At 40.5% G+C, this 25,659-nt stretch overlaps 2 protein-coding genes across 4 annotated transcripts in view; both read right to left on the bottom strand.

Moving 5' to 3' along the window:
- Positions 1 to 6,760, bottom strand: part of LOC117521735 (segment polarity protein dishevelled homolog DVL-3-like) — a 42,899-nt gene extending 36,139 nt beyond the window's left edge. The window contains exon 1 of one of the 2 annotated variants that reach the window (XM_034183076.1): positions 6,286 to 6,760. In XM_034183076.1, the coding sequence (XP_034038967.1) occupies positions 6,286 to 6,446 (161 nt within the window). In that variant the 5' untranslated portion in view covers positions 6,447 to 6,760. The remainder of the gene's footprint in view (positions 1 to 6,285) is intronic. The other variant, XM_034183077.1, reaches the window with a different exon arrangement.
- Positions 6,761 to 8,088: 1,328 nt separating this feature from the next.
- LOC117521761 (coatomer subunit beta') lies at positions 8,089 to 23,193 on the bottom strand. 2 transcript variants are annotated; one of them, XM_034183105.1, is made up of 22 exons: positions 23,073 to 23,193; positions 22,435 to 22,572; positions 22,176 to 22,262; positions 21,688 to 21,814; positions 21,420 to 21,568; positions 21,140 to 21,286; positions 20,763 to 20,862; positions 20,531 to 20,673; positions 19,944 to 20,143; positions 19,689 to 19,799; positions 18,833 to 18,921; positions 18,632 to 18,738; positions 18,291 to 18,434; positions 16,884 to 17,014; positions 16,454 to 16,661; positions 12,706 to 12,816; positions 12,172 to 12,386; positions 11,912 to 12,050; positions 11,279 to 11,416; positions 11,028 to 11,105; positions 10,672 to 10,824; positions 8,089 to 8,508 (listed from the first exon to the last, which is right to left on the bottom strand). In XM_034183105.1, exons 1-22 carry the CDS (start codon positions 23,073 to 23,075, stop codon positions 8,413 to 8,415), a joined length of 2,814 nt encoding a protein of 937 aa, XP_034038996.1. In that variant the 5' UTR covers positions 23,076 to 23,193; the 3' UTR covers positions 8,089 to 8,412. The 2 variants fall into 2 exon arrangements, with proteins under 2 accessions (XP_034038996.1, XP_034038998.1); XM_034183107.1 differs by having other exon boundaries at positions 10,672 to 10,821.
- Positions 23,194 to 25,659: the final 2,466 nt, after the last annotated feature.

Here is a 25,659-nt window from a genome sequence, read left to right as displayed (position 1 = left end):
CGGTTTTCGGATGTCAATGTTGTGGATCGAGTGGCCCATGGTGGCGGTGGGGTTATGGTATGGGCAGGCGTCTGTTATCGACGAAGAACACAGGTGCATTTTATTGATGGCATTCTGAAGGCACAGAGATACCGTGACGAGATCCTGAGGCCCCTTGTTGTGCCATACATCCAACAACATCACCTCATGTTGCAGCAGGATAATGCACGGCCCCATGTTGCAAGGATCTGTACACAATTCTTGGAAGCTGAAAATGTCCCAGTTCTTGCATGGCCGGCATACTCACCGGACATGTCACCCACTGAGCATTTTTGGGATGCTCTGAACCGGCGTATACGAGGTCTGTCAATAAAGTATAGGTCCTTTTTATTTTTTTCGAAAACTATATAGATTTCATTCATATGTTTTTACGTCAGACATGCTTGAACCCTCGTGCGCATGCGTGAGTTTTTCCACGCCTGTCGGTGACGTCATTCGCCTGTGAGCACTCCTTGTGGGAGGAGTCGTCCAGCCCCTCGTCTGAATTCCTTTGTCTGAGAAGTTGCTGAGAGACTGGCGCTTTGTTTGATCAAATTTTTTTCTAAACCTGTGAGACACATCGAAGTGGACACGGTTCGAAAAATTAAGCTGGTTTTCAGTGAAAATTTTAACGGCTGATGAGAGATTTTGAGGTGATACTGTCGCTTTAAGGACTTCCCACGGTGCGAGACGTCGCGCAGCGCTCTCAGGCACCGTTGTCAGCCTGTTTGAAGCTGAAAACCTCCACATTTCAGGCTCTGTTGATCCAGGACGTCGTGAGAGAACAGAGAAGTTTCAGAAGAAGTCGGTTTCAGCATTTTATCCGGATATTCCACTGTTAAAGGAGATTTTTTTTTTATGAAAGACGTGTGGACGGATTGCAGCGTCGGCTCGCAGCCGCTGCGACGCTCCGCTACAGGAAAAACACCTCTGTTGGAAGCCTTAAGGACAAGTTGGAACATGTCCAGCTGTTAAACAATTTCTCATATACTCACTCCATTGAAAGCCATCAAAAGCCGCCTGGATTTTACAATGGTTATCCACACGGAGGTGTTTTTCGTGTGCCGCCGCACCGCGCCGGCTGCGTCCCGACGCGCGGACCCGTCCGCACGTCTTTCATTAAAAGTCTCCTTTAACAGTGGAATATCCGGATAAAATGCTGAAACCGACTTCTTCTGAAACTTCTGTGTTCTCTCACGACGTCCTGGATCAACAGAGCCTGAAATGTGGAGGTTTTCAGCTTGAAACAGGCTGACGACTGCGCCTGAGAGCGCTGCGCGACGTCTCGCACCGTGGGAAGTCCTTAAAGCGACAGTATCACCTCAAAATCTCTCATCAGCCGTTAAAATTTTCAATGAAAACCAGCTTAATTTTTCAAACCGTGTCCACTTCGACGTGCCTCACAGGTTTAGAAAAAATTATGATCAAACAAAGCGCCAGTCTCTCAGCAACTTCTCAGACAAAGGAATTCCGACGAGGGGCTGGACGACTCCTCCCACAAGGAGTGTTCACAGGCGGATGACGTCACCGACAGGCGTGGAAAAACTCACGCATGCGCACGAGGGTTCAAGCATGTCTGACGTAAAAACATATGAATGAAATCTATATAGTTTTTGAAAAAATTAAAAAGGACCTATACTTTATTGACAGACCTCGTACGACAGCATGTACCAGTTCCTGCCAATATCCAGCAACTTCGCACAGCCATTGAAGAGGAGTGGACCAACATTCCAGAGGCCACAACTGACAACCTGATCAACTCTATGCGAAGGAGATGTGTTGCACTGCATGAGGCAAATGGTGGGCACACCAGATACTGACTGGTATCCCCCCCCCAATAAAACAAAACTGCATCTTTCAGAGTGGCCTTTTATTGTGGACAGTCTAAGGCACACCTGTGCACTAATCACGCTGTCTAATCAGCATCTTGATATGGCACACCTGTGAGGTGGGATGGATTATCTCAGCAAAGAAGAAGTGCTCACTATCACAGATTTAGACTGGTTTGTGAACAATATTTGAGGGAAATGGTGATATTGTGTATGTGGAAAAAGTTTTAGATCTTTGAGTTCATCTCATACAAAATGGGAGCAAAACCAAAAGTGTTGCGTTTATATTTTTGTTGAGTGTAGATGACATTAGGTTGAACATATCCCAGCATGCCTTAACCCAGCCACTACACCCTGCTATTGAGGTGGGCGCCACTACTGAGGTATTACCTAGATTTACAGAATTTGATAGTATCTCTCTAGACATGCTGACGAAACTCGTAACATCAACAAAAAGCACAACCTGTTTATTTGATCCTATACCTACAAAACTGCTTAAGGACCTGTGGCCCACTCTTGGGCCGACTGTGCTGGAAATGATTAATCTTTCTTTAATTTATGGATCTGTTCCTAAATGTTTCAAATCTGCAGTGATTAAACCATTACTTAAGGAACCTAATCTTGACCCTAGTGTATTGAAAAACTATCGGCCGATATCAAATCTATCATTTTGCTATAAAATTCTGGAAAAAGTGGTGTCACGACAGCTCGTAGACTATCTTACTGAGAATAATCTCTTTGAGCCACTGCAGTCTGCTTTTAGAAAATATCATTCCACAGAGACGGCTCTCATTAAAGTGGTGAATGATCTTCTGCTTACAATGGACTCGGACACCACTATGGTTCTGCTGCTGTTAGATCTCAGTGCTGCATTTGATACAGTGGATCATCATATTCTACTTGATAGGCTGGAAAATCATTTTGGGATTACTGGGAGTGCCCTTGCATGGCTGACGTCATACTTGACCAGTCGTTCTGTGTTTTGTACAGTAACACTACCTCTAACCTTAGTGACATGAAATTTGGGGTTCCTCAGGGGTCTGTCAGGGGCCCCCTGCTTTTCTCCCTTTATATAGCACCCCTTGGGCACATATTGCGGCATTCTGGGATTACCTTTCACTGCTATGCAGATAATACTCAGTTATATATGCCAATAACTGCTGGTAATCTTGTTCACATAAAATCCTTAGAAGATTGCCTTGCAGGAGTGAGACAGACGTTGGAACCATGATTCATGTCAGTCCACTTGGTGCAACAGCTCTCCAAGGTGTGATACTCCTTTTTAAATGCATACTAACAAGCAGATCTGATTTGATGCAGGTGTTAGTTTTGGGGATGAAAATGTACAGGGTGATACAATAATTTATTCCTCAGAATTGAGTGATTCCACATTTTTTTCCCTCTGCTTGGTCTAAAAAGTAACCGTTACTGACTGCCACAATTTTTTTTCTTGATTTCTTATAGTTTTTCTTAAAGCCAGAAAGTTGCCATTTGAAATGACTTTAGATTTGTGTCATGTCTGTGATCTGCTTTTTTTCTATAAAATTAAACAACTGAATAAACAACCTCCGAGGCCGGTGATTCCATAATTTTTGCCAGGGGTTGTATATCACATTGACAAAGTGAGGAACCTTGGGGTAATTTTTGATCCTTCGCTATCCTTTGGCCTCCATATTAGAAATATTACTAGGACTGCTTTCTTCCACCTGCGAAATATAGCAAAGATTCGTCCCATCCTGTCTGAGACCTTGATCCATGCATTCATCTCTTCTAGATTGGACTACTGCAATGTTCTATTTTCTGGTTTACCGCAGTCTAGCATTAGGGCTCTCCAACTGATTCAAAATGCTGCAGCCAGACCTTTGACACAAAGCAGAATGTTTGACCACATTACACCCATTTTGGCATCTCTTCACTGGCTTCCTGTCCCAGTGAGATCAGATTTTAAGGTTCTGCTACTAACCTATAAAATTATTAATGGAATGGCACCTCCCTACCTAGCTGACCTAATTAAACCTTACGTACTGGCCCAGGCTTTACATTCTCAGGGTGCAAGACTACTTTATGTCCCTAGGGTGAATAAGAAGTCTGCGGGTCACAGAGCTTTCTCTTATCGTGCCCCTGTTCTGTGGAATGGTCTCCCTGCATCAATAAAACAAATCAGATTCTGTGGAGACTTTCAAGTCCAGACTTAAGACGCACTTATTTTCCCTTTCATATGGCTAGCATACTGGTACAGTTTTGTTTTACGCTTTTTACTCTTTTAATTCATGTTATTAGTAATTAGAGCGGGCCGTGGCCTCAACTTCACCTAAATTCTGGGTCTTTTAGTGAAGCTTAGAGCTAGCGGCCGGCGATCACCTTAGTATTTCTTCTGTTTTCTTATTGATTAATGCTGGCAAATTATACAGTATTTTTTGTCTTTCTGGTGCCTGATTCTGTTTTTCTCTGTTTAAGGTGCAGCTCCATCCAGAGATGGGAGTTGTGTTGGCGACCCTCCTGTCCTGTGCAACAACAGCAATTCTTGTATATTCGTCCGTGAATTGTTCTGTGAATTATTTCTGTAATTTATGTTTGTAGCATGGCCCAAGCAGAAGGTCACCCCTTTGAGTCTGGTCTGCTTGAGGTTTCTTCCTCAGAGGGAGTTTTTCCTTACCACTGTTGCTCTGGGGGTTGGTAACCCTTACCAAAAAGTAGTACATACAAGTATGTTTCAAGTATACTTCCAGTTTGCTTTTTATATACTTATCAGTACTATTTTTTGGTAAGGGAAGGTTAGACCTTACCTGTGTGAAGTGCCTTGAGGCAACTCTGTTGTGATTTGGCGCTATATAAAGGAAAATAAATTGAAAATTGAAATTGCTGTATATTTCGTTCCTCATTTGGCCATGTCACAGACATCTTGTTTCTTCTTGCTGTTGTTAACTTAGAGGTGAACTCCAGAATATTATAACAGTGGCTCTATTTTTAGATGCATTGGGTACATCTTTTCATGGGTGGTGGAATTTAAATGGTACATTATGGATTTAGAACTCCAACCACATTAAACTATCCAATGTAAGACTATGGGGCAAGACCAAAACAGTTAGTCACCTGTTTCTTGTTGCCAGGGCCTGATAACACAGAGAGGATCCCTACACAGTTTTGCTTGTACACTTACCTCAGTAAGTGCAAAAAAATTAAATAAATAAATAAATAAAATCAACCAAATACAGTTACCCACATACCTTAGCATCCTTCACAATCAGCAATGCTACTGAACTGATTAATTTCTTTTGGATGAAGAACAAAAGGTGTAAAGAAATAAATCCAGCTGACCTGACTCAACCTACTTGACATCATTACCTGGATAACTAAGAATCCGTAAGAACATCTCTACTAGAGCTTGACAAGTCAGTTGCTGAGGGGGTTCATTCATCTGGGTACAACAGGAACCAAGCATTTCTTGACTGGTATGCCTTTTTCCATAGGTATCTTTATGATCTACCACTCATCCTACTGTGGATTTATAGCTGTCTTTTCCACTCTGACATTTCTGTAATCAACTCTGGATTTTTCTTTCCCATGTGCATTCAAACTAATGGTGCAGACAGGATTAGTTCTGCCTTTCAAACATAAATGATCATTCAATCTCCATACCAGTCATTTAGGTTGTTCTCAGTTACTCCTCCAGCTCCACCCTGGTTCAAAATACCTTCGTCCTACTTTGCAAATGTGCAAAAATTATTGCCCCTCCCTAGTTTGACTTTAGCCAAAAATCTGGAAAGAAAACTTTACGAATTTAGGGGAAATGGGGGAAAAGAGGGAGGAAAAAATATATATTCCTGTTTTCTCCGCAAAGGTGGCCGCTGTCTGGCGGTGGAACCTACAACTGTTATTTTTTCCAATCATATTTTAACACACACGCAAAACACGCTCATAGAGACCTGCCAGCGTGATGAACAGGACATGCCTGTGTCCAACTCTGCATTCCTGTGGCTAATAGACAACAGCAGCAGCAGCAGGGGCCTGCTGGACATTCTGACATCACACCGTTAGCTAACTGCTGACAGCAGGAACCTTTCCATTACGATCGGTCTTTTTCCAGCTAATAGCGTTTATCATTTATATCAAAGAAGTTAAAACTACATTAATAACTGCTTAAAGTGACAGATATTTTTAAAGACCAAATTCGGTCATACGAAAGTCAGGCACAGGAGGCTTAAGCTAACCACACAAGCAATGTAAACAAATGGATCGGAGGCGAAACCCAGCTGCTATCGCTGAAAGCTAGCGGCTAACAAAGAGCAAGTTAATAATCCTCTGCTAGGTCACGATAAAACTCATGACAATCACTCTGTATCAACAAACAATTTAATTAACATCAACATAGCTGCAGCAAAGGAGGAAAATCACAGGGGTAATGCGTTAATACCAAGTTAAACCCTTCAGCATTTACCCGAAGTCATCGTCCATGGATTTGAAGAAGAATTTGTAACTGGGTTTCTTGAGGACATTTTTGAAGTCTGCCAGAGTGACTTTGTCCGCCGGCACAGGTACTTTCACCAGATAAGGTGTCTCCTGTTCGTCGAGGTGGTAGATAATTTTGGTCTCCCCCATCTCGGACTGCGGCTAAGGCGAGGCGGGCAGGGTGCATCAAGCCGAGAGCCCGGCAGGCTCCCTCTCGGGCCCCGATTCCCTGTGGCGGTGGAGCTGACTGAGCCGTGCTCCTCCTCGACTCTCCGACCGACTCGTTGCGCAGCCTCGGTTCTTTTTCTACACCAGCCCACTGCTAACCTTACGCCTGCCTGTCGTTAATTAAACAAAAAAAGCTGGCTTCCGAACACTAAACCAAGACTGCGCTGGTTTTTGTTTGCATTAAAACTTAAATACACCGATAAATGCGTTCATAATAAAAGAAACATAAATGGCCTCAAATCGGTTGCTTTCCTCTTCTCATCAGCCGCAGAGCTCTGTAGAAAAATGCTCTAAAGCCGTCTTAATATAACAGCGCCATCTACTGAAGAGGAGACTGCAGTTTCAGACCGTCGCCTAAAAAAATAAAACAGCGCCACCTACCGAACTGGCCAACCAATGAGCACATTCTATGATTACATGACATATGCAGAGGGAGGCCTTGTGAAGGGAAGCCACCAAGACAACACTGAAGGAGTTGTGCTTCTGTGAATGGGACTGAAGAAACTGGATGATTGTGCAACTTCTACATGTGCAGGTTTTTTTTTTTTAAATATCATAATCTGTGCCACTCTGAAGCTGTTAAGTGTTGATATAGCAGACAAAAGTTGCACCATGCAGTTTCTCCAATTACAGCCACAGAAGCCTGAAACTACAAAGTTGGCATGGGTGGCTTTTTTCACTAGGCTAATTATTTAAGATCTCTTGGCAATGGAGGCAATATGTATACAAACTGTTCTTCGGTGGATAAATAGAGTTTTGTTAAACCACTCGATTTAAAAGTTAACGTTCTGCACAACAAGCATATCTTGATGTTTAATTTCAAAAATTGTGCCACTGTCCAAATATTGAGGGTACCTGAGGGTATGTGGTCAGTTTATTTATTATACTGTATTTTTTTTTTTTAAACTAGTTCATCACATAAGGCTACAAAAGACAAGTGATGCAGCTCTTCATTATGATAATGACAATAACTGTGATCCTGAGATTGAGAAGGTGTTGACGCAGATGCTAATGATGAAGATTATGATTATTAAATGTGCATTAGTTGTGAGCGTAGACTGTAGGTTGTGAAAGAGAAGGGCAATTGGACTGACGCTGTCATGGAAATACTTTATTGACACTGGACTTGAAAACACCAAGGCTGCAGTAAACAGGTAAGCAGTCCTTTGGTAATTTGTTCCATAAAGAGGCTGTTTGAAAAAACAAATCTGTCAGCATGAAACTTATCTGGAGTTCAGAATACAGAAGTAGGAAGGATGGTTTGCCTCCACAAAGATAGCAAATGTAGTTCTAGCCATAAATAAGTGAAGAGGTGATACAAGTGCCCCATGTTCGTCATAGCCCTTGCCATGAAAATAGCGATAAAGCAAAGATGAACTTGCAACATCTCTTCTGATGGACAGAGGTTGAAGTGTGGAAAACAAGTTAACCCCGACAAGGTTTCTTAAGTAATTTTGCACTCTATCCAAACAAGAACTGAACCCAGATGCTGCAGCAGTATTCCATTTTAGATCTTATTTGGCTCTTGTTTAACTTCTAATACAAAATGCGCTCAAATCAAGTGTGAATATGTACAGCAACTGGTTTATTTGACAGATCTTTGACTCGCTATTACAGATGACATTACAAAGAGCAATTATAGCAAAATTCAAAGCACAGTTGGTGAAATGTCTGCAACAAAACAATGAATGATCTACAAAATGAAGAAACGAAGGATATGTCCATTTTTCTTCTGAGGAAAAATATCTACTTAAATTCTCCTGTTGTAGTGGGAGGAGGTGAGAATATAATTTCATTTATTTAATACAAAACAGGAAAGGGGAGTTTGGTCTCGCTCTCTCTTAAATAAGTTCTGATGAGTACCAAGGAGTAGAACTGGCAGCAGATCTTAGTCGTCTAGAAAATCATCATCAAGGTTAACGTCTGTGGTGTCAATATCATCCAACTCCATATTGTCCAGGTCCACTTCCAGCTCATCCAGACACTAGATTGAGACACAAAGATGTTTTGAAAATCAAAATAATCACTCTTAAAACAGTTTTTAACAGTCTTTAACAGTTTTTCTAATTTAATTTTACCTAAGACTTCAAATGAACCTTTGTGAACCAATGACGTCACCAGAGTGCAACAGGAAAAGCTTTGTGAACCACCACCTTAAATTACTGTGACTTTCCCCACTCATGTACAATGACATCATGAGATTTTGATGTGACAAAAAAAGTGAGTAAAGCTCAAAATCCTTTTAATAGCTTTTATTTCCATACACTCAAATGCATTGGGAACACTGCACGTTCCATTCCAAATCAAAAATGAAGAAAAATTTAGCAAATTTGTTATTAAAGAAAGTGGAAAAAAAAGAATATTAGGCTGTTAAAAAAGTGTCTGCAGTCTGCACTTTTCTTTACAAAACAAACATTTACTTTATAAACTGAAAAATGCTAGCAGATTTAGCTTTCTTGTGAATTAATGAACTAATATTTGGTTGTACAACCACTGTTTCTGAGAACTGCTTCACATCTGTGTTGCATGGAGTCGACCAACTTCTGGCACCTGTGAACAGGTATTCCAGCCCAGGATGGTTGGGCTACATTCCAAAATTCCACTGCATTTCTTGGTTTTGCCTCAGAAACAGGTTTTTTGATGTTACCTCACAAGTGTTCTATTGAGTTAAGGTCCTGGGATTGGGCTGGCCACTCCATAACGTTAATCTTGATGGTCTGGAACCAAGATGCTGCTCGCTTGCCAGTGCACTTGGGGTCATAGTCTTGTTGAAACACCTGTTTCAAGGGCATTTCCACTTCCACATAAGGCAACATGACCTCTTCAAGTATTCTGATGTATTCAAGTGGATCCATAATCCCTAATATGTAACAAATAGGCCCAACACCATAGTATGAGAAACATGCCCATATCATGATGCTTGCTTCGCCATGTTTCACTGTCTTCACAGTGTACTGTGGCTTGAATTCAGTTTTTGGGGGTCATCTGACAAACTGTTTGCAGCCCCTAGAACAATAAAAGAACAAAAAGTCCACAAAATGCTGCACCATTTTTCTTCAGGCCAGTCAATGTGTTGTTTGGCAGCAATCGTAGCCTCTTCAGCACATGTACTTTTTCAACAATGGGACTTTTTGAGGGTTTCTTGCCCATAGTATGGCTTCATGCAAGTGTCTTAATTGTTACAGTACTTACAGGTAACTTTAGACCTTCATTGGAGCTGATCATTGGCTGAGGCTTTGCCAATCTAGCTATTCTTCGATCCGTCGAATGGCAGCTTTCTTCCACATCTTTCTGGTTTTGGTTACCATGTTAAAGCATTTGAGATCATTTTAGAAATCAACTTTTTAATCAAAATACGCTGTTCTTCTGAACAATGTCTGGAATGACCCATTTTACGCAGCTTTTCAGAGAAAAGTGCAGTACAAGCAGCATGTACAACATTTGCTGCCTTCATCTTTAAACAAGGGCCACCTGTAAGGGTGTAAATAAGGGTCACAGAAAGAAAATTGCAGACATTTTTTTTTAAACACCCTAATATTCCTTTTTCTTCACTTACACTTAGTAAGAACAAATCTGATTAATTTCTCCATGTTTTGATTTGGAATAGAATGTACATTGTTCCCAATGCATCTGCATGTATGGAAATAAAAGCCATTTTAAGGATTGAGCTTTACTCTTTTTTTTTTTTAAACACACTGCTATGATTTTGAACACATCTGTATATGATTATGGGAGACAAAAAGATTCATGTGCTCTAAGTTGGACATAAACTCTTTCATGCCTCAAAGGCCTAATACACTGTTACACTGTTACAACAGCATGTTGATTCTCAAGTGAATGCAGGAGGAAAAATAATCAGTTATTAGCTTGCTAATTAGCTGTGTTCTTTCTAAAGCAATGGTATTTACTTAACTAGCAAGGTCTCAAAGTATATTTCAAAATAATAGTGCAATGAATTCAGTAAACAAACTTTGGTCAGAACCAACACAAATAACATCAGCAAACTGTTTTACAAAACTGATAACTTTTTTTTTTTAAATCATGAAAGGGTCTAAACTGGATATGAAGAGACATCCTACAGTATATGTGAAGAGGGTACATCAAAAACCCCACAATCACAAAACAAAGATAGGGATGGGAACAGTACCTTATCTTTCTGAGACTGAGAGAACATTAGGATTTCCTCATCATCTTTCTCCTTCGTTGGAAGAGCTGATGTTTCAGGGTGTGAAGGTTTCATAACTGCTGCTGTTGCAACAGCAATGGCTGCAGAGATTGATTCCACACTGTTCTGTGCCTGCTGGACACAGTGAGGGATATTACTGAATTTTATTCAGGAATGGCCCACAAGCCTTTATAAAATCATAATTAAAAAAAATATATATCACGTGCAGAGGGTCAATGATGTGAGACACTACTAGTTACAAACATGCACCTTTGGTCAGTACAGTTGTATGGGTTAAAAAGGCAGCTCAATAGAAATGTTGGCTGCTATAGACAAACCTCAGAGACAGAAGGCAGTAAGGTTCCTTTGGACTGATATCCCTCAGCTTCCTCCAGAATATTCCTGTCTTCATTGGGCTAAAAATAATTCAGTTTGTTAAAACTGAACAGCTCTCACACACACAACTGCAGAAATGTCATGACAGCCGTGTATGATTAATCATGGGATTACACTGACATCTGTAACTGTAATTATTGTTTTCACACAGCAAAACAGCTTTCTACATTACTTTCAAAAATGCATAACTCACCGTAACAAGCGGATAATCTCTGGCAGGTCTAGAAGCGCCTGAACAGGTCTCCCTCAGGTAATGCTCAGCTGCAAAAGCTTCTCTCAGACCAGGGAACAGATTCTCATACTCTGTTGGGTCTGCTAGTGATTCAGCTGCCTACAATGTAAAATCAACATATGGTAATGATCAGGAATAATCCCTTCCAGATTTTAATGCCACATAGACTGAATGTTAATATATATTTTTTAGTTTCTAAAATAGGAATAATACAGCAAACATATAACACCTCAGTCCACACCAAGTATTGGTAGCTTTAAATAGTTGTTTTATGCAATATGTATATAATCAAAGTTTGTTTAAAATAAAAACAGTGCGCTGCTTCCAATGACCATGACTTTTGATGTTCTGATTTCAAAATCAATCAGCATGAATGCCAAATAGATCCAAATACAGCTTAGGGATTTCAAAGTGTCAACCTGTTTTCTTGGCAATTTTTCAAACACAAAGGACTCAGAACGCACAGAAAAGATGACGATAAAGCTTCACCCCTGGAGGGCTGAGGGATAACAACAACAACAATAATAATAATAATGATCACAATAACATATATAGCTTTGCTGTAGAAATTATGTTGCTGGCAGTGGAACTGACCTTCTGGTTGACTTTAGCCAGACTTTCCCTCCACAGTTTGACCACATGCGACACCTGGCTGGGCAGGTAGGTACGAGCCAGGAAGGCAGCCTCGGGTAGCCTGTTGGTTCTAATCAGAAGCTGCAAACACTGATCCAGCCTGTGGCGAGACGATTAGAATAATTATACTTACCATTACATATTCAAATTGATCAATAGATTGATCAATTTAGTTGTCCATCAATGCTATCCTCTATCACTCTCAAACATCTGACACTCACTTCCCCTGCAGGAAGTAAGTCATGAAGGCCACATTATTTTTTCCATCCTTCTCCGCGCCTTCAGCCAACTTGCCCACCATTGTGGCATTGCCAGATGCTGTAGCGAGGAGCAGCAGACCCCCATAATCTTGGGCGTGGTGGAGGCACTCCTGTGCTAGGCCAAACTGGCACTTACTAATAGCCAACTCTGCCAACTGTTTCCATTTCTGCTCAGACTGGAGAAAAAAGAAATCTCAATGACAATTATTTTAAATAATTAACAGCAAAAACCTGGTTATTGAGGACATGACTGATGAAGAAAGTTTGTCAGTTTTTGTTTTGTATTAAGTAGTATTTTATAATGGAGAAAGGATGCAATGACAGAGTTTGAATCAGTGCCAGAAATCAGTTAGAATACACTCTTGTCCTCACAATGCAATCAATTTATACATCATGTTTCCAAGTCACCAATAATACACTGTAAACTCTAAAAAGCACAAAAAGATGTTCTGGAGAAAAGGGAGATATAGATAAGGAATCAGTACAACATTTTACCTCTGCCTCCACAGCCAGCTGGTAGGCAATTTTCAACTCTCTTAACTGTAACGCCAGTTCAAACCGGTGCTCTGGGTCTGTGGACACTGCCAATGCCTGCTGCTTGAAACCCTAAAGAATCACATAAGGACAACACATTAGTATGCCTTGAGCACAAAGCATAGAATCAATCAATCAATCAATCAACTTTTTTCTTATATAGCGCCAAATCACAACAAACAGTTGCCCCAAGGCGCTCCACATTGCAAGGCAAGGCCATACAATAATTATGAAAAAAAAAACCCAACGGTCAAAAAGACCCCCTATGAGCAAGCACTTGGCCACAGTGGGAAGGAAAAACTCCCTTTTAACAGGAAGAAACCTCCAGCAGAACCAGGCTCAGGGAGGGGCAGTCTTCTGCTGAGACTGGTTGGGGCTGAGGGAAAGAACCAGGAAAAAGAGATCGATCACTAATGATTAAATGCAGAGTGATGCATACGGAGCAAAAAGAGAAAGAAACAGTGCATCATGGGAACCCCCCCACAGTCTACGTCTAAAGCAACATAACCAAGGGATGGTCCAGGGTCACCCGATCCAGCCCTAACTATAAGCCTTAGCGAAAAGGAAAGTTTTAAGCCTAATCTTAAAAGTAGAGAGGGTATCTGTCTCCCTGATCTGAATTGGGAGCTGGTTCCACAGGAGAGGAGCCTGAAAGCTGAAGGCTCTGCCTCCCATTCTACTCTTACAAACCCTAGGAACTACAAGTAAGCCCGCAGTCTGAGAGCGAAGCGCTCTAATGGGGTAATATGGTACTACGAGGTCCCTAAGATAAGATGGGACCTGATTATTCAAAACCTTATAAGTAAGAAGAAGAATTTTAAATTCTATTCTAGCATTAACAGGAAGCCAATGAAGGGAGGCCAACACGGGTGAGATATGCTCTCTCCTGCTAGTCCCCGTCAGTACTCTAGCTGCAGCATTCTGAACCAACTGAAGGCTTTTTAGGGAACTTTTAGGACAACCTGATAATAATGAATTACAATAGTCCAGCCTAGAGGAAATAAATGCATGAATTAGTTTTTCAGCATCACTCTGAGACAAGACCTTTCTGATTTTAGAGATATTGCGTAAATGCAAAAAGGCAGTCCTACATATTTGTTTAATATGCGCTTTGAATGACATATCCTGATCAAAAATAACTCCAAGGTTTCTCACAGTATTACTAGAGATCAGGGTAATGCCATCCAGAGTAACGATCTGGTTAGACACCATGCTTCTAAGATTTGTGGGGCCAAGTACAATAACTTCAGTTTTATCTGAGTTTAAAAGCAGGAAATTAGAGGTCATCCATGTCTTTATGTCTGTAAGACAATCCTGCAGTTTAGCTAATTGGTGTGTATCCTCTGGCTTCATGGATAGATAAAGCTGGGTATCATCTGCGTAACAATGAAAATTTAAGCAATACCGTCTAATAATACTGCCCAAGGGAAGCATGTATAAAGTGAATAAAATTGGTCCTAGCACAGAACCTTGTGGAACTCCATAATTAACTTAAGTCTGTGAAGAAGATTCCCCATTTACATGAACAAACTGTAATCTATTAGACAAATATGATTCAAACCACCGCAGCGCAATGCCTTTAATACCTATGACATGCTCTAATCTCTGTAATAAAATTTTATGGTCAACAGTATCAAAAGCAGCACTGAGGTCCAACAGAACAAGCACAGAGATAAGTCCACTGTCCGAAGCCATAAGAAGATCATTTGTAACCTTCACTAATGCTGTTTCTGTACTATGATGAATTCTAAAACCTGACTGAAACTCTTCAAATAGACCATTCCTCTGCAGGTGATCAGTTAGCTGTTTTACAACTACCCTCTCAAGAATCTTTGAGAGAAAAGGAAGGTTGGAGATTGGCCTATAATTAGCTAAGATAGCTGGGTCAAGTGATGGCTTTTTAAGTAATGGTTTAATTACTGCCACCTTAAAGGCCTGTGGTACATAACCAACTAACAAAGATAGATTGATCATATTTAAGATTGAAGCATTAAATAATGGTAGGACTTCCTTGAGCAGCCTGGCAGGAATGGGGTCTAATAAGCATGTTGATGGTTTGGATGAAGTAACTAATGAAAATAACTCAGACAGAACAATCGGAGAGAAAGAGTCTAACCAAATACCGGCATCACTGAAAGCAGCCAAAGATAACGATACATCTTTGGGATGGTTATGAGTAATTTTTTCTCTAATAGTCAAAATTTTGTTAGCAAAGAAAGTCATGAAGTCATTACTAGTTAAAGTTAATGGAATACTCAGCTCAATAGAGCTCTGACTCTTTGTCAGCCTGGCTACAGTGCTGAAAAGAAACCTGGGGTTGTTCTTATTTTCTTCAATTAGTGATGAGTAGAAAGATGTCCTATATATCACTATAATTATATACTCAACAAAAATATAAACGCAACACTTTTGGTTTTGCTCCCATTTTGTATGAGATGAACTCAAAGATCTAAAACTTTTTCCACATACACAATATCACCATTTCCCTCAAATATTGTTCATAAACCAGTCGAAATCTGTGATACTGAGCACTTCTCCTTTGCTGTGATAATTCATCCCACCTCACAGGTGTGCCATATCAAGATGCTGATTAGACACCATGATTAGTGCACAGGTGTGCCTTAGACTGTCCACAATAAAAGGCCACTCTGAAAGGTGCAGTTTTGTTTTACTGGGGGGGGTGATACCAGTCAGTATCTGGTGGGACCACCATTTGCCTCATGCAGTGCAACACATCTCCTTCGCATCATCCGTGAAGAGAACACCTCTCCAACGTGCCAAACGCCAGCGAATGTGAGCATTTGCCCACTCAAGTTGGTTACGACGATGAACTGGAGTCAGGTCGAGACCCTGATGAGGAGGACGAGCATGCAGATGAGCTTCCCTGAGACGGTTTCTGACAGTTTGTGCAGAAATTCTTTGGTTATGCAAACCGATTGTTCCAGCAGCTGTCCGAGTGGCTGGTCTCAGACGATCTTGGAGGTGAACATGCTGGATGTGGAGGTCCTGGGCTGGTGTGGTTACACGTGGTCTGCGGTTGTGAGGCTGGTTGGATGTACTGCCAAATTCTCTGAAACGCCTTTGGAGATGGCTTATGGTAGAGAAATGAACATTCAATACACGAGCAACAGCTCTGGTTGACATTCCTGCTGTCAGCATGCCAATTGCACGCTCCCTCAAATCTTGCGACATGTGTGGCATTGTGCTGTGTGATAAAACTGCACCTTTCAGAATGGCCTTTTATTGTGGGCAGTCTAAGGCACACCTGTGCACTAATCATGTTGTCTAATCAGCATCTTGGTATGGCACACCTGTGAGGTGGGATGGATTATTTCAGCAAAGGAGAAGTGCTAACTATCACAGATTTCGACTGGTTTGTGAACAATATTTGAGGGAAATGGTGATATTGTGTATGTGGAAAAAGTTTTAGATCTTTGAGTTCATCTCATACAAAATGGGAGCAAAACCAAAAGTGTTGCATTTATATTTTTGTTGAGTGTAAGAATGCATAGCATTTTTCTAATAAAAATATCACTGATATGATAGTGTTCCCCTGTCAGATGCAGCTTGCTATCAACTGTAAAAGTTAAAACAAAATGGTATTGTGGACCTCCTGTCACTGGAACTGACTTACTGTTTTGCCATGTTATAAATATACAAAAGAGCAGGGGCAAAACATTCCAGTTCAGTAACTGTGACAACGTCTGACCTGTTTCTCCAGGAAATGAGCCACTCTGGTCCGCTGCTCTTTAGGAATTGTTGGAAGCACCTTGTCAGCCATTCCAAAGTCCCGCCTCATTACAGCAGTCTGGTATTCCAGAACAGAAACCAGCAAGGAATAGCTGACGATGTTGAGCTCTTTGTCACCCAGGTACAGACGGTCATCTTTGGGTATGTAGCCCAGCAGGTACATGGTCCTGCAGTTTGCAAAACACAAGCAGATATTATAAAGGAGGAATCTTTCTCTGAAACATTAAGTTGCCATGTAATATTATTGTTTTAAAATTGACAAACAAAAGATGCTGGACATATACATGTACAGTACACATTATTATCTAAATCTTGGGGCGAATAAGTAAGAATTAAGATTTACCCAAAGTCCGTTATTAAATGGAGGCCAAAAGGTTTGGTTTTTGTACCTGTCCAGGTGGGCGATAGTGACAATCTCTCCTCCAACATAGTAATTGAGTCTGTTCACAGAGCTGGTATAGATAAAGCAGTCTCCAACCCAAAGTCCAGTCTTTACAATCTCCTGAATCTCTCCCTGGACCTGAGAAGAGACGTTGAAAGAGAGAAGATAAAGAAGGCAAATTTAGTTAAGAAAAAAAAAATACATGCAATACTCAGGGATGTGATTCAGTAACAGAGGAATCAGAGCCTTATTAGGGCAGGGAGAGCTGAAGAGTTCTCAATGCTCTGAAATACGTTTTCCTGCATTTTAGACCAATAAATTGAAGAAATTTCATAACACTTCCATGAGAAGATTTGAGAAAATTTTGTGAAATATACCAGTCTGAATATCTATTAGCTATTATTTATTTAGGTATTTATTTTCTAAATTTCTGCAGAAACACAAGTCATGTTTCTACAGAAATATTCAGTATTTGAACAGAGAAATAGTCTCGCAGCCTGCATCCACCTTAGAATTACAGGCTATGAAATAATATCAGTTATTCAGCTATTCTGCGATATTGTACCAATAATAAAGACGCCCATTAACGATAACGTCATGAGCAATGAAAAAAAAAAACTTTTGTTTGTGGACCTGAATGAGAACAAGGTGTCCAGTTTTACAGAATATTTGAAAATACTTAATTGTTGGATTACATTGCAACATGGACAGTATCAGTGAATAATCATGAAAAATAAATATAAAAAAAGAAAAAGAAGCAAAACTGATCAGACTTTATTTATTTTTTTTAATGAGATGAGGATGTCCACACTGTCTGATGAGAAGGTAACAAGAACAATTTTATTTATAACCCTTTTTGGATAAATATATTCATCCTACCCACTGATCATAATTCATGTAGGTCAGTGGTCCTGATGAGCAGATATTTAGCTGCACATTTGCTTTGAGCATGACGCTTGGTTCATTGACCTCATGGCTGTACAGCGAAGAGACGCCAGACACTTTGCCCTTAACATTAACAGGTTTTATTTTATTTAATTTTTGTGGCTGGATTCCTGTGTGTGCCCTCTACATTAGCATGGAGCTACGGCATTTCTTCAACTCAGTGTGATTTTGACAGCGACTGCTTCAAAATTAATGCAGTCATCACTTAAACTTTGCAATGAATCCATGCATCACGGATCAGCTGTGATTACCCACTAAACCACCGAAATCCACGATTCCACATCCCTGAATACTTCCCATCCTCATTATTCTATTTATAAAGCACACAGAGGAAATTTTTCATTGTAGTACCCATTATTAGCAGTAATAACTCAATTACAATTTTTTGGTGCTTGAAATAAATATTTTTGCAATGAAGGTACTGCATGACTGCAATCCTCAGCATGTGTATACATTTACATTCACACACCTCAAAGGCATCCTCAATACCATCCTCTGTCACGCCTTCATTGTTTTCTTGGGAGGCAGCTACTTTATCTGCCAGGTAGCGCAGAATGAAGAAAGATTCCTCTGTAGCAATGCAGACAAGCTCACCCGAGTCTGACCAGAAGATCTGGAAAAATGATTAAAAACAGAGATGAATACTATAAAAGCAACAAGAAAAAAATCCCTACACCAATTACAAACAAAAACATATGTAGTTTTAGCAAAAATTAAACTCAAATTGTGTTGACTTGCTACATTAGTAAAGTACATATATTTGGAGACAATGACAGACTAAATCACAAAATAAAAGACAGTCATTCCTACATGCTTGGGCTGGATCTCAATGCGGCGGATCAGTTCTGTGTTTTCCCAGTCATAGAATGCCAATCCGTTCACCGATCTCACTCCGAGCAAGAAACCTCCATAGATACCTGCAGGAGACAATCAGACCATCCAATGAACGATACAAAGGGAACAAAACATATCCAAAACCTTCAGCCTACTATGCATCAATGCCCTTATTACCTTCTGCTCCAAAATCAGGCTTAAAAGATTTCTTTTCTTTGAAGTTTTTGAATATTTTGACAATACTGTTGCTTTCTCTGATGGCATATCTGTAACAAAAATAAACTGTAATGAGTTAATGATACATAAACACACAAATCACACATTTTCCTTGGTATAAATTGCATTTTATTAAAAATAATTATATATAATATATATAATAATAACTATGTATATATGAGTTTCCCAGGAATCAAAGCACTAAACAAAAACAGTGCAATGTATACACCAGAAAAGACATTAATACAGTGTGTGTATCCCAGTGCATCCAGAAAGTATTCACAGTGCTTCACTTTTTCCCACAATTTTTTTTTTATGTTACAGCCTTATCCAAAAATGGATAAAATAAATTTTTTTTCTCTCAAAATTCCACACAAAATAGTCAGGATTAAGGGAAAGATGAATGCAGCAATGCACAGAGACATTCTGGATGAAAACTTGCTCCAGAGCACTCTTGACCTCAGACTGGGGCAACTGTTCATCTTTCAGCGGGACAATAACCCTAAGCACACAACCAAGATATCAAAGGAGTGGCTTCAGGACAACTCTGTGAATGTCCTTGAGTGGCCCAGACTTGAATCCGATTGAACATCTCTGGAGAAATCTAAAAATTGCTGTGCACCGACACTCCACATCCAACCTGATGGAGCTTGAGAGGTGTTGCAAAGAGGAATGGGCAAAATTGCCTAAAGATAGGGGTGCCAAACTTGTGGCATCATATTCAAGAAGACTTGAGGGTGTAATTGCTGTCAAAGTTGCATCAACAAGGTATTGAGGAAAGGGTGTAAATAACTTCATAGTTGAACTGTAGACTTACTCAGATGAGTCGTGTGCCCAGACAAACTCCTGTGCCGAGCCAAAGCTCTTGTTCCTCAAAGCCATTGCAGTATAAATGATATATTCTCCATCTCCACACACCACAACAAACCTGCAAAAAGCGTGCACACACACACACTTCAATGACGGACATCTTATACTTCCCTTTAGTCAGACTGCCAGTGAAACACTTAAGGTTTCAACTTATGAATTACAATCTCAACATAAAAAGTCTCTCTGGGATAACTGTGTGTACCTTCCATTAGGATTATGTTGGATGGTTTGGGGGTAAATCTCACAGCTGCCCATGTCTTTGACAGCGAGTGGCAGCCTCTCTCCATCCTTAATCTCAGCATCACCCATGGCTTTCAGGTTGGCCTGTTGAATTTCACTGTGTTTGGCCCAAATGATTTTCCCATTTGTGTCCATAGACATGGCTGGTTCCTCTCGACCCACCTGTACAGTAGCAGGAGTCGATGTCTCAAGATTCAGGGACATTTTTAGACATGGGCAAAACAAGCATGTGCCTAGAGTGCCACCAGCTAGATCACTGTCAAAAACTACGGATATTTGTAATCAAGTTGTACAATCTATTTTTTTTTTTCATTTCTGTTTCATGCAGGGAAAATGACTATGTAGCTGACAGCCTAAAAAACCTTCCACTGCTGCTGCAAGTGATGAGTGACAGAAATTTTAGAGTTTAAAATGGTTTAGGATCCAACAAGAACTGCATTTTTTTTTTCAGACTCTTGTCTTGCCTAGGGTACTAAAACAGCCACATCAACAACCATTCCTTTACCATCAAAATAAAGAATGAAACATAATAAACCTTCTCATGCTCACCTTGATAATGATGCTCCCTTCATCATAGCCCAGTGCTACATTGTTGGAACCCCTGAGACCGCTCACACACCACACCCGCTCCATGCCATAGTTTAGAGTGCTCTCAAGACGGTACGTGCTAGAGTGCCAGATGCGCACCGTACCTAAACAGAGTGAAAGTAACATTAGAAAAAATAAAGATTAATGAGGCAAGGTGTCCAGATGTGGGTGTGCATGTATGGGTGCTGCTCACCATCCTCTGAGCCTGTGATAATGATTGGTAGCTCTGGGTGGAAGCTGACACAAGAGACATTCTGTGCATGACCTTCCAGAGTCTGAACACAGGTCTTGTTCTACAACAGAGCAAGAAAAGTTGTTGAATGCGTTTATGAGGCCCAGCAATCTGAAAGGATGTACACAGAGAGGAATGGTGGATCAATGAAATCTGATTATTGTTGTGCTCTGTGTTTATTGTAGGTTTTTTTCAAAGAACTTAAGTCAAAACAAAGTCAAGTCCGTAACTTACTTAAATATTTATTAGATCCAGCACGAGTGTTTTGTGGCTGACCTTTCCATTAAGGAAGCAAATAAAAAGCATAATATCAGAAATATTACACAATGTTTTCTAACCTGGTAATCCCAGATCTTGACCTGACGATCATCAGCCCCTGATATCAGGTAGGGTTTGTCTCCTCCACTGTAGTAGTCGATACAATTGACTCCTTTCTCATGGCCCTCCAAAGTGAAATTGGGAGATGAAGAGCCTAACTGCCAAACCTGAAATAACACAAAAGAATAAGTAAGAGGCACATACAAAAAGCTCATTATGGTATTCACACACACAGCTAATACTGATAAAACGACAACATTGTTGAGGTTCTAAAATAGGCTATCAACTGATGGCTCTCACCTTGATTGCCCTGTCCAGGGAGGCACTGGCAAACTGGTTGTTGTCCTTGGGGTTGATGACAATTTGCATGACATAATGACTGTGACCCTCAAACACTTGGCTGCACGACCATTTCTTGTCCCAGTCCCACAGTTTGATCAACATGTCATCTGCACAGAAACAAACCCACACACATTAACACATTCATGCATGTTTAAAAACAAAAATGCATATGCTTGTGAGAACACATAAATATTTGGCTCATCCTGACATATGATTATTAGCATACCACTGCTGGTGAGAATGTAGGGCTGAGTTGGGTGAACAGCAATGCAACGGATGTAGTCAGAATGGGCCTCAAACATATGAACCCGCTCCAGGGTGTTGTAGTTGAACACACGGATCTGCATGTCATCCTGCGCAAAGGGAGAAGAACAATAACTCAGTTTTTGTCTGTTGTCAGGAGTGTTTATTACAATAGACAGCTCAATATATCAGCAAAGCACAAGATGAAGAAAAGTCAAAACTAAAAGTTTTAAAACTAAAACAGAGATTGTTACTGGCTGAATGAAGAGTTAAGCAAAGTCCAAATTCTGAATGCCTTCCTTGTCAGCTGGCAGCAATGATAATAATAATAATGCCATTGTAGTAATACGCCAATGTAACAATATTGCTCCAATGATGGTACGTGCTTCCTGATCTTTCTTGTGGTTTTAAGAGTGCTATGGATGAGAAATGCTGATCAGACACCAATATACACAAATTTATGCAACTCACAGCTCCAGTGATGACCCAGTTCTTCCTAGCCACAAACTTGGAGGCTCTGACAGGGAGATCACACACTTCAAAAGTCTTCACAAGTGTCTGTAAGGAGAGGGGAAAAAAACAATACTGACTGTGCTAATTACTGAGCATTTACAACACAATTAGGTTGTGTCAGGATATGATGACAGAATAATATATGTAAGCATTATTATCCATCTGTTTTCTTTTTTGCAGTACAACCTGGTGTGATGAGGCAGTGACTGAATTATACCTGTGTTTCGTGGTTCCACACACAGACGCTGCCATTGTACAGACTGGCCAGCATCCATGGCTCAGTAGGGTGGAGATCAACACTTTTTACTCGATCTGACCTGGCTGTCAACCTCCGCTTAATGTCCAGCCTAAGAGGCTGGAAAAAAGAGGGGGGGGAAAGAAGAACTTAAAACTACGAAGCTGGAGAAAAATACAGTGGCATATCCTTTGTTGTTCCAGCCAACAGTGAAAACAACTGGAGTTATCCTTTGCAGCGTCGATGTTTAGGAGCTATATATATATATATATATATATATATATATATATACACATAATGCCGACGATGTACAAAATACAACTTTTTTTTCCCCATTACAGCTAGCATTCAACACCAAGTCACATTTAGCATTGGTTATAAGCTCAGCCGTAACCGATAATCTGTCATTAACAGGTTTATATAATCACTTCGCCAATCATCAGTTGTATATCTGAAGCTCTCGAACAGCGATGGTTAACACTACGTATTTATGTTAAGACATTATGCACCGTTAGCTTCACGTAAGCTATCCGCTAACCCAATTACTATTTAGCACGTATGCACTGTTCTGTTCAGCCTTATTTGGCGATACATAATCAAACGATCTCAGTGTCTCTTACCATGTTTTATCCCCGTGTTGTCACTACTTATATCTGATAAATGCTCCTGTCGTGGCTTCTTTTCGCACTGGACACTGACGTGGAACTTCCTGAAGCCGCTTCGTCGTCTTCTTTGTGTGTGTGTAGGTGAATGACAGCGCTGGTGCATTACCACCACCTGCTGTGCTGGAAGGTGGAATGTCTTTAATTCTTGAGTTTGGGTTATGATGAATTTAAGGGCCCTGTCCCACTGGCGTTTAGGAGGATTTGCGTATGGATTGCGCACAAAATTGGCCCATATTCGCCAAACATCCGCAGTATCCGTGTAACATGCCTGTATGAGTCGGTCGTCATCCGAACACGTCCGTGATCATCCACAGAGGCACGCATGTCCGCAGCCAGGATTTTTGAGCTGTTCAAAAATCTGGATGTGAATGACATCCGCCTTACATACTCCATACATACTCAATTCATACACAATACATACTCACTCTATGCGCTGTATATCTGCTGTTAACCGCTGATATCCGCAACTGACGGGGATTTGTGGCTTGGCAGCGGACTGGGACAGTGTGTAAAACAGATATATATCGTGCCTATCATGTCCACATCACAAACTAAAATATGTTGTAGCAAATACATACAAATTGGCCACAAATAAAGTGTTTTTATTACATCTGCTTTGCAGCTGATTTGAGGACAGTCTGTGAATGCATAACACATCACGTAAACCCAAAGTTATGTGGCAGAAAGCGACATACCTGCCAGTCAGTGCCGGTCCAGTTGTGTAAATACACAAAGACGTAGCTGCTGCAATTGGGTGTCCTCCAGGCCTTTTATTTAACACCAACAAAAGGAAGAGTTGCTGTTTAGCCACAACTCACGCTGTCTGTTTTCTGTGACACTCTCAAAAAAAAAAAAAAAAACACCATCTCACACCCTGAATGGCTTCCCCCCTCCCACTCCCCAAACTCATGAACAGTTAACCCTCGCATGACAACAAGAACATTAACTGTGATCAACTTGTCCAAGTCCAGCAATTGCTCCAGAGGCTGTATTGTTGGTGTGAATAGTGATGCCGAAAGGAGCGAGTGCGCTTATTTTATGACCGCAATGCAGATGCCGTGCGCGTGCAACACGTGCGCGATGCATTCATAATACACCCGTAATACTGCCGTGATAATCTCAATGTGTCGGATCAGTTTCCTCACTACATACGTTATATAACCGTGATTGTTCATCATATATTTGCTATATATTATTAATATATCCGTAATTCATACTGGGACATTTGTCATTTTTGGCCATTTTTGTTGCGGATGACAACGAACGCCCATAATTTGTGTACTCAATTCATGCGCAATTGATCCTCTCCCCAGTGGGACAGGGCCCTAAGCCTCATGTCTTTTTAGTATTTGTGCCAACGCTGTTCTTTCCCCTCACATTTTCTGCTTCATTTTATAGAAATGACACCCCCTTTTTTGCCAAGCATTTTTCCTATGTTTAGCAGGGCTAAGTTAGTTGGCCTGCAAAAATTCCGTTGCTCACTCTATGAAAACTGCTATATATTTAGTTCTGAAATTTTGGGGTCTGATATATATAGCTGAGGACCAGTGAACATCTCATTTTGGGTCATAGCGGTATCTTTTAACATGCAAAATAAAATAAAGACAGACAGAAGTACCAAGTTGCTTCTGGCATTTAACACCAATCACTTATTATGGACAGTCACTAAATGCTATTTCCTTCTGTTTCTGGCTTACTAAAGTAGAATCAGATGGTTTACTCTAACCTAACAGCAAACATTTAAATAATGGCATAAATTGCAAGTCTTGGGCAATGATGACTCAACAACTGCTGTGGTTATGAGTACGACTGCCATAGTGAAAAAGAGTGGTAACCAAAAAACAAAACAAGACAAACAACCAAACATACATCATTAACAACAACAAAATCTGACACCAAGGATGCCTATTAGGACACATAACATAATTGTATAGTTTGGCCTGTTGTGTGATAAAATTTAATGATTTTTGAGTTCTTATATTTATACTGGCTCCACTGGGACAAGACAAGTAATAATAATAACAGCGTCATAATCACTGGGATTTGGCACAAATTTTATGCTGGATGCTCTTCTTCATGCAGCTCCAGTTTTACAAGGAGAAGCACATGTACAGTTCCTGGTGTTCCCCAGTAGTGACCCAACCAAGACCAATCAGGACCAACTCTGCTTCATTTCTGCCATCTGACGGGATCAAGTGTACTCAGAGCAACATGGCTGCACAAGATGATGCTTTATGCTGATGATATTTTATTATTTATTCATCACCCCTTTAACTGCCTTCCACTGTTAAATGCAGTACCTGGCGGTTAAACTTCGTTACTGCCTTTTTAAAAAAAATCTATAGAAATGGGGGATCACTGAGACTTTCACTTTGGAGTAAAGTGAATGCTGTCAGAATAGTTGTAGCTCCTGAGATCAATACTTCAGTTTCAAATTTGATTCATAAGCAGTACAACAAAATGTACTTTCTATATACGGGATACAAAGAGGACCAGAATTAAAATAACATATGTGTATGTAGAGACAGAGGGAATATATCCT

Source organism: Thalassophryne amazonica, chromosome 12, assembly GCF_902500255.1.
Source record: "Thalassophryne amazonica chromosome 12, fThaAma1.1, whole genome shotgun sequence".
NCBI lineage: Eukaryota > Metazoa > Chordata > Actinopteri > Batrachoidiformes > Batrachoididae > Thalassophryne > Thalassophryne amazonica.
The sequence above is the reverse complement of the archived record's forward strand: the minus strand, read 5'-3'. Positions and strand labels throughout refer to the sequence as shown.

What these genes read in the sequence shown, in the direction of transcription:
- LOC117521761 (XM_034183105.1), bottom strand. An exon ending in GCCTGATTTTGGAGCAGAAG is followed by an intron (nt 18,739 to 18,832) that starts GTAATAAGGGCA and finishes TGTCTCCTGCAG; the next exon opens with GTATCTATGGAGGTTTCTTG. An exon ending in GAGATTATCCGCTTGTTACG is followed by an intron (nt 11,106 to 11,278) that starts GTGAGTTATGCA and finishes AATTATTTTTAG; the next exon opens with CCCAATGAAGACAGGAATAT.